General features: G+C 24.1%; 1 protein-coding gene across 1 annotated transcript; it reads right to left on the bottom strand.

Moving 5' to 3' along the window:
* Positions 1-3,155: 3,155 nt before the first annotated feature.
* Positions 3,156-12,272, bottom strand: LOC145835729 (polyubiquitin-B-like). The gene is made up of 4 exons (XM_082943438.1): positions 12,185-12,272; positions 4,945-5,163; positions 3,543-3,728; positions 3,156-3,265 (listed from the first exon to the last, which is right to left on the bottom strand). Exons 1-4 carry the CDS (start codon positions 12,270-12,272, stop codon positions 3,156-3,158), a joined length of 603 nt encoding a protein of 200 aa, XP_082799564.1.
* Positions 12,273-14,814: the final 2,542 nt, after the last annotated feature.

The following is a 14,814-nucleotide window of genomic DNA, read 5'->3' as shown; positions in this document are numbered from 1 at the left end:
TGCATATTTGTGATACAATTTAAAAAAAGCGTTCAAAACAAGCGAACTGCTCGAAACTTATGAAGTTAGTGGTAAAATGTTTTTAAACCCGATACTGACAGTTCTAGATTATTAGTACATTAAAGTCCCTTTAGAAGCGTGTAACTTAATTTTACATATGTTTAGCAGGGTGTAGCACATTTAAGCTAATGATCAAGTGAGGCTAACTTAAACTAGCTCAAGCTATTTTAAACTTTTATTTAGGATTTCGAAAAATTTATGATGACTAGTAAACTATTATTCCAATGCTAATTTAGATAAGTTTTTTTTATCTATTCTAATACATTTATCTTGATATTTTATTTTTTATATAAAACGTTTAGATACGAATATTCAGGCCATAATGTATAAGGAATTTTGATGTATATCAACCTAGTTTTTGGTCTACTAAAATATTTTTGTCATTGGTCTACTGAAATGTTTTAGTTTAAGAAAGCTTGTGAAGAATAATTGTGGCAAAGAAAATTGTTTGAAACTGTTTGAAAGAAAATTGTTTGTATTTTGTACTCAAGGAGCCTACAATTGTTTTAAGTTTATAAAAATCTTTAATTAAACTCTAAATTTTTTAAAAAACTGAGGGAAACTTTTTAACTTTTTTTTTCAAACTCGCATTCCTTTTTTAAAACTAAACTCATTGAATAATAAAATTTATACTGTTTTATTTTTTTTCAATTTTTGTGCTATCTCATCAGCTATCATTGTCTATACATGAAGGTTTAAAACTGTTATTTTTAAAATTTAGATTATCTTTCTTTTTACTTAGTCTCGTTTTAAATAAAACTAGAAATTTTGGCATTAACTTTATCTAAAAGTTGTATTAAAAGATTGTATCAAAAACGATATTTAGTGTTTATTTTAAATTTAAAAAAAAATACTTTTAAACTTTCTACAATTTGATAATAATTCATGCTTAGTTTTATAATCTTTTATCCCAAATTTTAATGATTAATAATTCTAAATTAACATAAGTTTTACTGATAATAAATAAATTAATGAAGACGACTGTACTTCATAACTTTTTTGAGTTTACATATCTAGTAAGAAAACTTCACTTAAGTATTTTAAACTATTTAAACCTACATATAAGATGTAACGTTATAAGGCGTTAAATCCTGGAGATCCTGATAAGCTAAGCTTATCGGAATGTATATCACAGATGTTCTTGTGCTAAAACTTTATTTCAACTAACGGCGTTTCACTGCTCTCAAATAAATTTAAGAACAGATCTACGGAGTCTCAAAAAGCTCTAAGAATATTCTTAGAGCTTTTTGAGACTCCGTAGATCTGTTCTTAAATTTATTTGAGAGCAGTGAAACGCCGTTAGTTGAAATAAAGTTTTAGCACAAGAACATCTGTGATAAACCTACATATATATATTTTAAAACGGTGTTTTTTGTTATGCCTTAGAAATAACCAAAAAATTCACGCTTTATTGCTTCATTATGTGAAAATTAAGCCTTTTTTTAAACTAGTTAACACATTGTAAAAATATAAACTTATAATCACTTTTTTGACTATGACTCACGTTAAAACAGTTGGTTATTTTCATTATTACTATTATTATAATATTGAATTTCAAAATAAATAATTTTTTTGCAGACGATGCAATAAAAATCTAGGAAATAAAATATTTCTTAACAAATTTTTTAAACAATATTCAAAAAGACTAAAGCAACAAATTTTTATTTAAATAAAAAAAAATTTCAAGTTTTAACCATCAACTAAACTAACTATGCCCGATTAATTTTTTATTTAATATTATAAAGATATCAAGAGTAAAAATTTCTAAAAATTCAGGATTGTCCATCTCGTAAAATATAATAGAATGACGAAGTAATATATAGTAATAATCTTGCGCAAATTTAATCTTATCAAAAAATAAAAAAGTAAAATAACTAATCCAGCTTCTATTTTGACAAAATTACCATTAAATTTTCACAATTTTAATTTACTTTTTTAAATTTCAATTCAAATAAAGCTTAGTTACGATTAATAGTGTTTGTTAATAGAGACGGAGTCAAATGAGATATAACTCTACTTAAACCTTAAATTAAATGTTTAAAACATACGTTCGTCCTTATTTTAAAATCAATACTCGAATTAGTTTCCTTATACAAATCAAGAAGTTAATAAAAATGATTCTGTACAAAAATTACCGTTTTGTCGTTGTCAATACATAAAACGTAATGTAATGAAAGATTAATTTAACTTGGCTTAGAAAATTATAGAATTTACCTTAATTAATTCACAAAATCATTAATTTCGAATACAAGGGTTTTTAATGAAGTTTTTAGTTTTTCAAGCTCTAATACAAATTGAGAGGGAAAAAATAACAGATAAACATAATTTTAAAAACCAATCAAAATAGAAATTCAATTTAAATAAAAATACTACAGGATGCGGTTTCGTGAGGAAGGGTTTTCATTAGAAAAAAATATTTAATAAGTATTACTTAAACTCAATAGCGTTTATTAAAATAATATTAATTTTATTAAAGTTTCTGCCTTAAATAAAGAAAAACAGATTTTTTCTTCTATATAGAGAACTTTATTTGTTCCTTACGCTCCTTTCATAGAGATTTTTTTTATTAGTTTTTATAAATATTTATTTTCATGTTATATTTAAAACTATGTTAAAAAAAAATCTTATTATACATTTTTAAGAAATTATGTGTTTACTAATCTGTATTTTTTTGTATGTATTAAGTTATTGTTTTTAACTTATTAAATAATTTAATTTTTTTAAATTTACTTCTTTATACGTTAATTTTTACTTTGTTTTTGTTTGTTTTATAAATTGTTAGTTATGAAATTGTTTCACTTTTTTTTTGTGTGTCCTGTCCAATTGGCTCAGGTTTTGAGGTCTGAGTCTAACATTGCAAAATAAACAATATTAATAACTTTATTTATATTGAAAATACTATAATAAGGACAACAACTCTTTATCTTCTCTAGTTTTTTTTTTCTATATTTATACAGACTTGAAACAACATTAATTTGAAAAAAAAGTTTCTACAAGTATTAGACTTTGAAAAGGAAAAAAGGCATCAAATTTATTTGTGCTTACGTTTTCTTAGGACTCTAGTTTCACTTGTGCCAAGACGACTTTTACAACCCCTAAGTATGATGAATAGTAGAATTGTTATCAACATTGTAGTAGGATAAAGTTTTGTCGTCTTCTAGTCTTCTATGAGCATAAAACAAACGTATAAATCTGAGAGTGTAACCTAAAATTTTGCAATATTACAAACTTATTAATTTAAATTAAGTAACAAATTGAAATGAATAGTATAGCAAAGTTCTTTTTATATATTGTAACAAATTAAAAAAAAATATTTTATAGTTTTTTATTTTAATCATTATGTAAGTAAGAAGTTATAAGTTTTAGTTGTTTTTTATAACTTTTTCTTTAACTTTTTTAATCTTTAAATTATTATAATTGAATTTTAAATTTAAATCTTTTTTATCAGAATTTAAGTTTATAATGCAAAAATCTTTTTTTACCATTCTTTTTTGCCAGCTTAGCTTTCAAACTTTCAACTGTGTCAGAAGCACAAACTTCGAATGAAAATGTTTTGTTAGCAAAATCTTTAACAAAAACTTGAAAGTGGTCGACATGTCTCAAATAAATTGTTGATTTATTCTGAACATCGTATTTCGATAAAGTCTTACAGTCTTCCAACTTGCTTTCTTTAAATATCAAAATTTGCTTGGAAAAAGGAATGCCTAAATTCATTTATCATAAGCCAATAAAATTATTTAATTACCATAAATGGGTTAGTATAGTGTTGATAAAACAGCAATATAGTATTATATGCTTGTTTTATATCTAAAATGCATAAAAGAAATAATACTTTTTAAACAGTTATTTCATATTTTTCGTTTTTTAATAATACTTTAAAAAAAAGTAAGATCAGTAAAGCCTGTATGATAAGTTATAAAATAAAGTTCTTGTGCACTATATTTATAAAGTTTAACAAATATTTACTGTTGAAAACATCCAAAAAACTATATAACTTACAAAATGTATAACCAATTTTAAAATTTTCATGATTTGATGTTGGTATTCTTAAGTCATTACTACAAACTATTCACATCTTTAATACTAAAATTAATTTTGCAAAAGTTTTAAAATATTGTGTTAATAGAAGCATTAGAAAGACTGTTACCAAGTATATCATTTTGTTTGAATAGTCATTATTTAGATTTATGATAATTAAGCATTTATCGTTTAAGCAAACGTTTATTTAACTGAACAAACGTTTTCCTAACTTTTAATTTTGCTTATTTAACAAATCTTTATACTTAACATATTCTCCTACATACTTTACCCCTGGAAAACGAAAATATCATAAAAACATTTAATCTCCGTGATTAAACTTTATTTGATTAGTTTTGTTACTATATAAGACATTGTATTTTATTTAAATAATTTTTATTATAAATTACCTTATTCTATCTCAATGATACTCAAATGACGCTTCTGTATTTAGTTTTTAAGTTTGTATAGAGAAAACATTTTATTGAGTTTGTATATATATATATATATATATATACTTTATACCAGTGGCGACAGTGGTTCTTTGTTGATGATTCAGGAAATTTAAAAACTTTAAAAAAACACTTACTTTTATATTTTTAAAATTTACTATTTATAATAAAACACGATGAAACAAATGATTTTTTATTCAAAATTTTATTTAAAAAACAAAAGGTTTAAAATATATATCAATAAATTCAATCATTTGCTATACACTAAACAAATTTTTGACAATTATTTTTTTTAGCCAAAAAATGTTTCAAAAAAGTAGTTTACAGTGAAAAATGTTCTGATTTTTTTTATTTTATGTCTCTCTATTTTTTTATATGTTTTAATGGGATCTTGTTTGAAACAAACTTTACTGACCTGTTTTGTCCTGAATCCTAGCTTTTATAAATGTGATTGTTTCATCCGGTTCGGCATCAAATTCAAAACTTTCACCCAAATACAAATAATCCACGACTAAATTCATTTTTATTATTAGTTGAACGGCTGAATCACTCTTGATATTGCATTCATCTAAGGACTTTCCATCTTCCAATTGTTTTCCATTGAAAAACAAACGTTGCATGTCAAAAGAAAAGCCTGATATTTTTTATTGTTTTAGAAAAAGTTGTTATAAATGAACATAAATATATATTTTTTGATTAGCACTAACGCGTTGTTAGTATTAATTTAAATAACCATGGCACAGTAGTGTAGACAAAAAATTTTGCGGGTTACGTAGTTTATAGTTTTCACAAAAAAAAATTATTTTTGTTGTCACGTTTATTTATTCAAAGCAACTTAGTTCAATATAAAGTATAGTAGATATATTTAGTTATAAAGCAAAATAAACAAAATAAATCTACAAGAAAAATATTTTAAATTACTATGATGTAAAACTTTTATCTACTGTACCCCAATTTATACCCACACCTAAGTGAGAAAGCAAAGTTAATCAGTTTAAGAAATAAAATCTAATAAAACACATAAGGGCAGTAAAAAGCTTTTTTTTTCATTTATAAAGTCGAAAGTATAAATGACTTCAACCAGTTTTATTTTCGTTAAAGCAACATAAGTCTCAATTTTCTAAAAGCCAGATAAAATTCAAATAACAAGAAATACTTAATTGTACATCTAAGTTGTTAGAAAAAAAATTCCGTAAACTATAACATCAGGTTATGCATATGCATAAGATCAAAAACAATTTGAATAAAAACCTTCAAAATCTTTACCAAAACATAGAAATAAAACAAAAAAACAAAAAAATTGTAGTTGCAAGTTCTAGCACAGACTGTAAAACTGTTATCACAAATTAACGATATTTTATTTCTTTAAATATGGAATATCTTAATGAAAGTTACGATGTTCTTCGTTATAATGAGAAAAAACTATTAGTAAAAAAGACAAAAATAAAAGAAAAGTTTGTCAAATAATAATTAATATGTGAATAAGAACTAATTATATGATAATTTGCTATATTTTACAACTGATATCAAAAAACACAAAGTGGTCACTTAATAAAAGTTTACGAACCATCAGCATAATATTTTCTTATAATAAATGCGAGTAAATATACCCAAAACTCACAAAATAATTCCAGACTATTGAAAACTTGTTGTATTAAACATATTCCAGAATAGCCCAACAAGAATAGTTCAGTCAGCTGGAAATACATACCTGATTTGATGATAACAATTGCATTTTTAGAACGGTTGATGTTGTAAACATGTAAAAAATTTTGTCAAAAGATCTAGTGACCAAAGCTCTTGTTGAGCTTTGGATTCGTGATCAGAGTTTAAGACTTAGTAAATCTTGAGAAATAGCCTTAGGTAATAATTTTAGAGTTTTCCTAAAAAAAATTCAAACAAAGGAAAGTAATTATCACAAGAAATAACAATTCTGTTGTTATAGAAAATACGTCATTGTGATGCATAATGATAAAAGCAAAAAAAAAATTACTCTTGGTGATACATTTACTGATGACATAATAGTGATGTTAGAGAATAGTACAGTGTAAAAAGAATAAATTAAAAACCTCAAAAATACTTTAAAAGAAAACGATCTAAATATAAAATTTACATTAATGTTAATAGAGAATATAACATAAACATAACCTTTCCTAGATATTAAACAAAAATTTGTTAAAGCAAATTGAAAAAGTTTTTTCTACACTAGAAGTTTTATGAAAGGTAAAAAAAATAATTTTACTTTTAAGAATGGGAAAAGATTTTATCCATTTAATCCTTAAAAGAAATAGATACAAAGTAAGCGTAAAGAAAAAAAAGGATACTTGAAAGAAATGAAAATTACAATGAGAGTTAAAAAGAAATAAAACCAAATATAATGTATCCAATTATAACCTAAAATTAGAAGAAAACCAATTTGAGAAAATTTATTTGTAAAAAGAAAATGAGAACATACTAAAAAAAAAAAGGTTAATAATAAATAAACCTATTGGTCTTCTTAGTTTAAGAAGATCTTTAAATTAACTACAGAGGAATCAAAACATTTGCCATTAGGTAAAATGTCATTTACAAAACCAGCAAATCTAAAAAAAACTTCTAATCAATTAGAGTTAAGTTGCCAAACAAAAGCAAATACAGACTATTTCAAGCAAAAAGTGTAAAAAATGTGCCCTTTGTGGAAATGATGGGCAAAATAAAAATATGGTATTAGCTCAAGAAATTTTAACTGTTCAAGGTAACACAGTGAATCTGAGACCAAATATGATCTGTTAAACCTGTGATATTTACGCAGCAGTATGCAAAAGATGTGATAGTAATTTTGTGGGACAAAAAAAAAACAGTTATGGGAATAGATGGACAGCTCAGAGAGTTGTTTAGAACAAATCAAAAATTTATTTAGAATATAATTTAGATGAATGTACATTGGTACATACACTACTATTTTCAACATAAAAACAATCTAAAAAACTTATTAACTAAGTATTAACTTAGTTAAAACACTAAACAGTGGTTTATAGAGGGTATAATAATAAAATTACATATTACTAAAATTATGCATTCTTTGTAGCATTTAATATATACAAATAGTATTGTATATATATTTGTGATTTTATTAATGTTTACTTTAAATTATTTCATAAAAATTTAGCGTTGCTGTGGTAAAAGCTGGGGAGATTTTTTTTGTATTGTTTTTTCAGGTTGTTTGCAATGCACGAAAACTTAAAGAAAATAAAAGTTAAATTTTTAATAACATAGGTGTAACTACTCCAAATAATTTTTTTTTAATTAAGCTTAACTAAACCTCACAAATAAAGATTTTATATTGTAATAAACACTTAATAAACAAATTAAAAAACTTGTGATTGTAAGAAAATCAAACGTATCAAATCAAACGTACGTTTGATTTTCTTACAATCACAAGTTTTTTAATTTGTTTATTAAGTGTTTATTACAATATAAAATCTTTATTTGTGAGGTTTAGTTAAGCTTAATTAAAAAAAAATTATTTGGAGTAGTTACACCTATGTTATTAAAAATTTAACTTTTATTTTCTTTAAGTTTTCGTGCATTGCAAACAACCTGAAAAAACAATACAAAAAAAATCTCCCCAGCTTTTACCACAGCAACGCTAAATTTTTATGAAATAAACCCCTATGTAAGTTTTATGGGACCTTAAAATTTCTACCTTCGAGATTTTGGCTACATTTTTTATAAACGTAGCAATCATCAAAAAAACAAATTCCACGCGACCTTTTACAATTTGGAGAAAGCATCTTGAGGAATTTCTTGGTTTCTTCACAAAAACTCAAAATAATGAAATAATATAAAAAACAATTAAAATTTCAAAATACTTCAATAAAACTTTCTTAAATTGACTGAAATCGCATCATTTTTTGATGATTACTACAAATAAAAAAAAATTCAGTCAAAAACTAGATGGTCAAAATTTTAAGGTTCCAAACAATTTATATAGGGTTATTTTCAATAAAATAAAAAAGGCATGATGGTGGTGAAAGATAGGATGCTATTTTTTTGTGATACTTGTTCCTGTGATTTACAAAGCACAAAAAGTGAGACCCTCCTATACTACCAAATTTTCGTTTTTGAGAGGCAACAGATGCACCTTTATGCATATTATATCTATATACATACTATATGCGTATGAAGGGTTTGAGTAAATAGGCCTTGTGTTTATAATATCTAAATTTGAATGTTATTTTGGTTAAACCTATATAAATTTTGAGATCAATTACAGACGTTAAAATTTTAGCAAGATATATGACGTTATTGAGACAATATTTTTTATTCACGGAGCAGTTTGTTTTTGATCTACAATTGTAAAGTTTTTTGTTTTTATCTGAATTATTCATAATCTTTTTTTTGTGTGAATTTTTAAGTGTCATAACTTTTGGCGTGCGTCAATATGACAACTTTTTACAATTTCTGTTATTTATTTTGTTGTAAATGTTGTCTTTGTTAACTCGTTTTTCTATAAATTCTAGAAAACACTTACAATTTTTTTTCTGTTCAGATTCAAAAATATAAGGGAGGGGGTTATAATAATTCAAAGTGTTTTTTTATTTTAGTTAATGTTAGTACTATAAAATTTTTTGTTTGTTAAAATATACTTTAAATTAAAATAAAGCATTTCGGTATGTAAGCATTTGATGTTGTTAAAACTTCTTTAATTTAAGATAATCTTTTTTTAATAATTAATTTTTTAATTATTTCAAGGATAGTTCCCGTGGATTGTCTTATAATTGTAAGACCATCATCTCTAAATAGACCTGTATTTGATGAACCTATAAAAGAGGATATTATGCTTAATATATATAAACCTAATAAATCTCAGACTTTGGCGCCCTTCGCCCTTGAATGAGCCCATTGCTATGTAAAAATTATCGTTATTTGATATTTTGAGCGAAATGCTGTTATCTTAAAATATTAAGGTTTGGTATGTATGCATAAGATAGTCTAGTTTTTACATGTTATATACTTGGTATTTTTCTGCAAGTATTATAGCTTTATTGAGGTGTTCTTTTTTTTATTGAAGGGTAAAATTTTTCATATTAAAATTGAACATTCATGGGGTTTGTCACTAATATTACTGAACAATTTAACTACCTCTTCATAGTTTAGCCAATGGGTAAGTTTTGATTTTGAACTTATTTTTGCAATGTTGGTTTTCAAGTTTAATTAAGTTTTGGCAAAAAATGATTTCGATTGGTAATTTTTCTGCAACTGATGTCATGGAGGAAATTAGGTCTATGGTCCTAAACAGCTATAAATGCTTCAGCTTTTATGAACTTATGAATCTTTTTATTTTTGTTTTACAGTGGAGAATTGATTAAGTAGCTTTTTCATTAATTTTAATAGCTGAAAAGTTGGTTTAATTAAATATTCTTTTTTTTTAATTTTTTATAACTATTTTTTGTAAAGTTAATTGGTGGTATAAAACTAGTTGGAAGTTTTGTTTGATTCATATTAGTGTTAAACAGTTTTTTTAATATCATTTGACAGTTTTGTTTGGTATTTTGATTTAAACTTATTAAGTTTAATATTTTTTTATGTCAAATAAATCGTCCTCAAAAGCTTTTAAATCTTATTTTTCAGGGACTGATCTTTTAGAGGCAAAGGTTTAATGATGTCATCTTGTGTGGGATTGTCTGGTAAATCATGGGCATACTGTACTCCAAAGAAATATGCTTTCTATCTAGCAGGTTATACAGTTAAGTATATATATATTTATTTAGTACGTCATACTGTTTTTGGTTTTTTTGATATAACTTTTGCATCTTCGTTTAGTAGAGTGCTTTTATTTTAAATTAAACTGGCTGATGATTAAAGTGTCTAGAGTCTAATGAAACATATGTACCAGTATTTCAAATTCGTACTTTTCCAATAAATTATTAAAAAGCCCTTTAAGTGGGCTCAGTTGAAGGTGTTCAAATTTGAATAATAACCTTATTTTATATACATATATATACTATAACTATTACATATAAAAAAATTGCCTTTAATCTTGAGCTGGTATGATTTAAAATAAGTAGCACTTTGATATACAGAGATGTAAAAGTTACATAGAAAAAAAAATATGACATGATTAATTAATATTGTACCATACAAATAGTTGGTGCAAAAATTAATTTTTCACCTAAATAAACAACCAAAATTCACAAAAACTACATTTTAATGACTATAAATTACTTTATTTAACTGTATTTATTGTGAATTGTGGTCGTTTGTTTAAGTGGAAGATAAATTTTTGCACCGAGTATTTAAACTGTATAAAGTTCAATATTTATTTTATATTGTTTTTTTTAACTTTTGCATCTCTGTTTACTAAAGTGCTATTTATTTTAAATAGAACCAGCTGAAGGTTAAAGAATTATTTTTCATTATGTAACATATGTTGTGGAATTTTTAAAATTGCATTTTCCTGAAAAGTTTTTTTTAAAGCCCGATTCAAATAATCCTTTTATTTTATATATATACACAAAAACTTTTATATTATATATACAGTTATTGAATATAAAATAGTCAGGTTTGACACTCTTTGTGTCTAAATACTTTTCTGAGTGATCTTAAACTGTATTGAGTCATACTGAGTCTTTTTCAAGTCCTTAGACAAATAAAGCTCTTTTTTAAATCGAGACAAATTCCCTAAAATTGGTTACAAAATAGCAAAATATTTAGAAAAACTAACTAAGTCTCATAAAAAACTAATAAGAATTTACTTGAGAATTCAAGAAAGCATAAAACTGATCAGAGTTTGTTATACTAACAAAAACCAATTTATTATGGATCAGCCTGAGTTTATAAAACAAGTTCGAAATACCCAGGATTAACCTGCAACTGGGTTTGTGGTAACCCAGTTGCTTTATACAAGATTAAAACGTGTTGTTTAGAATGATGTTGCTAACCTTTCTTCTAAACTCGTAAAAAACAAGTAAAACTAAATCTACTATAAATACAAATAGTTAAAAAAATATTTATTGAAACAAATAAACAATAGTAAGACTTTAATCACCCTATATTTATAAAAAATAAAAAAAACAACAGCTGTTAAATTAACTTAGTTGCAAATACAGGTTTGACACACACACAGGGTAACTCAGAACTGTTCAACAATTTCTATTTTTAAGATGCTTAAAGCCAGGTTTTTAAGTGGTTTACAGGACTTTTTTTTTCAAACTCTCAGGCAATCGTTTCTGGGATTTGAAATAAAGTATACTTGGTTTAGTTAAATATTTTGTTATTTTAAAACAAATTTTATTGAACAACTTAGTATCAATTAAATTTTAGATACTAAAATCAATTTCAGGACTCATTTGAAGTGACTCAGGAATAGCAACCCTACAACTAAGTGTAGAAGGTTTTCTTATGAAAATTCGAAAAAATCAGATTTTCTTTTCAAAGTTGCAATCAAAGACTTATTCTAAGTTAACTATGAGATTCAGAAAGATTTTTCTTATGTTTTTTAAATTGAAATAAATTGAAAATAGGCTATGGCAATTCTTAATTAAACATACATGTTTGACAGTTACATGATGCCAAAGGGTTTAGAATATTTTTCAGGTTTTAAAATATACAAAGTTTATTGAATCTTTTTAGTCTAAAATTATGTTTGAATTAAAAAATGTATTGTAAATTACCTTTCTGATCCTGAATTCTAGCTTTGAGAATAGTACAAGTATCATTGGGATGAACTAAAATTTTGAAACTTTTTCCACCATCTGCCATTGTTTCTACAAGAATATGCATTTTCTTTAGTTATTAACCTCTGTATTGTTTAGAAATAAACTAATGTTAAGAGTATATATTTTAATTTTATTTTAATAAAATGCAGTTTAAAAACATAAATAAAAGTTCATACTTTTTTAAGTTAAAAATCATATAGAAAAGTTTGTAGTAGGTTTATCAATTTAAAATGCTGATAAGAAATGTTTTATATTCTACCATTTATAAAAATCAAAAAAACTACCTTAAGAAATAAAAACGGTCATTATTTATTAAATTTAGAGTTATATTCAAAAAACAACTTATAATATTTTTTAAATACTACTAATAGCTGATAAACAAAGGATTGTTAAATGTTGTTTTTCCGTTTACAACAATTACAGGTTTGCAACTCTTAGAGTCAAAAAACTATCTAAAGTGACTAACAACTGTGGTAAATAGTTATGTGTTTTTTTAGATCCATTTTAGTTTTCAAAATTATTAAAGTAAAATTCATCATCAAACTAGTTTTAAAAAAATCAAATACCGAAACTGAACTGACTAAAAAATAAAAATAAAAACGATCTGTGTATTTAAAAATCTTAAGAACACTCTGATATTTTTTAACAAAAAATGAATGGCCTGAGCCATCCTAAGTTTAGAAAAAAAACCTTGGCTTAGTTATATAGAACTATCCTGAGATTGTTTAAAACTACACAATGTCCTGAATTGTACTGTTTTTTTAATATTCTAAGTTTCTGTAGTTATAAAGTTTTGTTTTTTGTTTTTTTATTAAATAAAAAGTAACAAATTATAATTTGTTTAATCTCATGTAAAAATCTTGAATAAAAAGTATTTAGGACTTTAAATGCTATTTCAAAAACATATGTATATGCTATTTATCTTTTAAAACATGCATTTATACTTTTTTGTTACTTTGAAGAAATTTAAGTTAATGTATAAGGCTAAAAGTACTTAAACTTTAACAAAAACTACAACAATTAAAAAAGATGTTAAGTTACAGGCGAGTATGAATTCGAAACTTATCATGAATTTTCTCTAACTTGATTTATCACAAAAACAACAAATTGACCTTTAATTGTAGAACTTACTATGATTGGGCAAATTTATACAAGCTTTAAGTTATCCACAGAATTAACAAAAAAAAAAGTTTTAAGTTCTTAAAGTTATTTAAGTGTTTGAAAACTAAAAAATAATATTTTAATCTTTGTCACCAATGAAAATTTTATAACTTAAATTTATTATTGATTTATTATAAACTGCAGAATTTACATTCATAAATTGATTAAACAGCTAATGATTATTTTTATTTCTTTGATAACTTATTTACTGTTTCCATAAACAAGTTCTTAATTTCTGCTTTTTGTCACACACATGCTCTAAAAACCTAGTTTAAGTGAAACAGTGTAAGTATTGTGGTATTGTTAAGAAAAAAATAATAATTTGTATAAATGTAATTTATTACACACTTCCTATCAAAGAACTATTTTTATATTTGTTTTTGGTGTGACTAAAAAGTTAAGCGTCCAGTACAAAACACTCTAAATAAACAGTCTATGAAATCCAAAATAAATGACATATGCTTTTTCATATTATAAAATATTTCTTTTACAACCAAGTAATTTTTTTTCGAAATTTTTTTTTTTCAAAAATTTACAAAAAATGAATGTTACTTTATCCAATTGTAGAATTTAGCTTTAAGTTATTGGAAGTTTTTGCATCAGAATTAAAGACAAACAGCAAGTTAGTAATCCATTTACTTATTTTGACTAATGTATAACAATAAGCCATACACATTAACAGCAAGTTAGTAATCCATTTACTTATTTTGACTAATGTATAACAATAAGCCATACACATGGTTATGGTTATGCACAGTAGTACAATTAAAGTACAATTAAAATACAGTTTACTGTATATTACAAACCGTGTAAACATACTTTGTTAACATTGAAAAAAATTAATTAAAACACCCTGTTATTAGTTATATAAAAAATTTTAGTTTAAATTTTATTAACGAAGTTTAAATTCTTAAAAAAGAACAAATATTTTATTAGATCCTATTAAAAAACATTCAAATTAAAACTTTAATGACACTTTTATAAAAAAATATTAGAAGTAATAAACTTAATATCTAATATATATCTGTAAAAACATTTTAATTTATTTATAGACATTGAAGTAATTTTCTGTTTTATTTAAAGAAGTAGCTAACATATGTAATGCTAAAGTCTTTATTATATATAGAAAACTATGGTCAACACACTTTAGAAAATAATTTCATTTTTTGTCAGTGAAACCTGTTTCTAAATAAAATTCTTAATTTGCACAGCTTTTTCTATATATAAAACTATAAATTCTTACTAAAGAAAAACTAAGTTTTAGTTTCAACTATTAGTTATCTGGTACTTTTAAAAAGTTAAATTGTTTAAAAAAATATATTTACCTGTTCTCTTGAGTGATTAAAAACTTCTTAAAACACCTTAAACTGTCTTAAATATATATTTTTTTTAAATTTCTTAAAATCCTAATTTGTTCATTAAAA

The sequence above is a fragment of the Thalia democratica genome, chromosome 1 (genome assembly GCF_965202585.1).
Source record: "Thalia democratica chromosome 1, ktThaDemo2.hap1.1, whole genome shotgun sequence".
Lineage (NCBI taxonomy): Eukaryota > Metazoa > Chordata > Thaliacea > Salpida > Salpidae > Thalia > Thalia democratica.
This window is presented reverse-complemented; position numbering and strand designations above follow the sequence as displayed.

Coding starts and splice junctions, on each gene's coding strand:
- LOC145835729 (XM_082943438.1), bottom strand. CDS start 12,272: ATGGCAGATGGTGGAAAAAGTTTCAAAATTTTAGTTCATCCCAATGAT. Junction 3,729..4,944: donor TAGGATTCAGGACAAAACAG/GTCAGTAAAGTT, acceptor TGATATTTAAAG/AAAGCAAGTTGGAAGACTGT. Junction 3,266..3,542: donor TAAGCTGGCAAAAAAGAATG/GTAAAAAAAGAT, acceptor GCAAAATTTTAG/GTTACACTCTCAGATTTATA.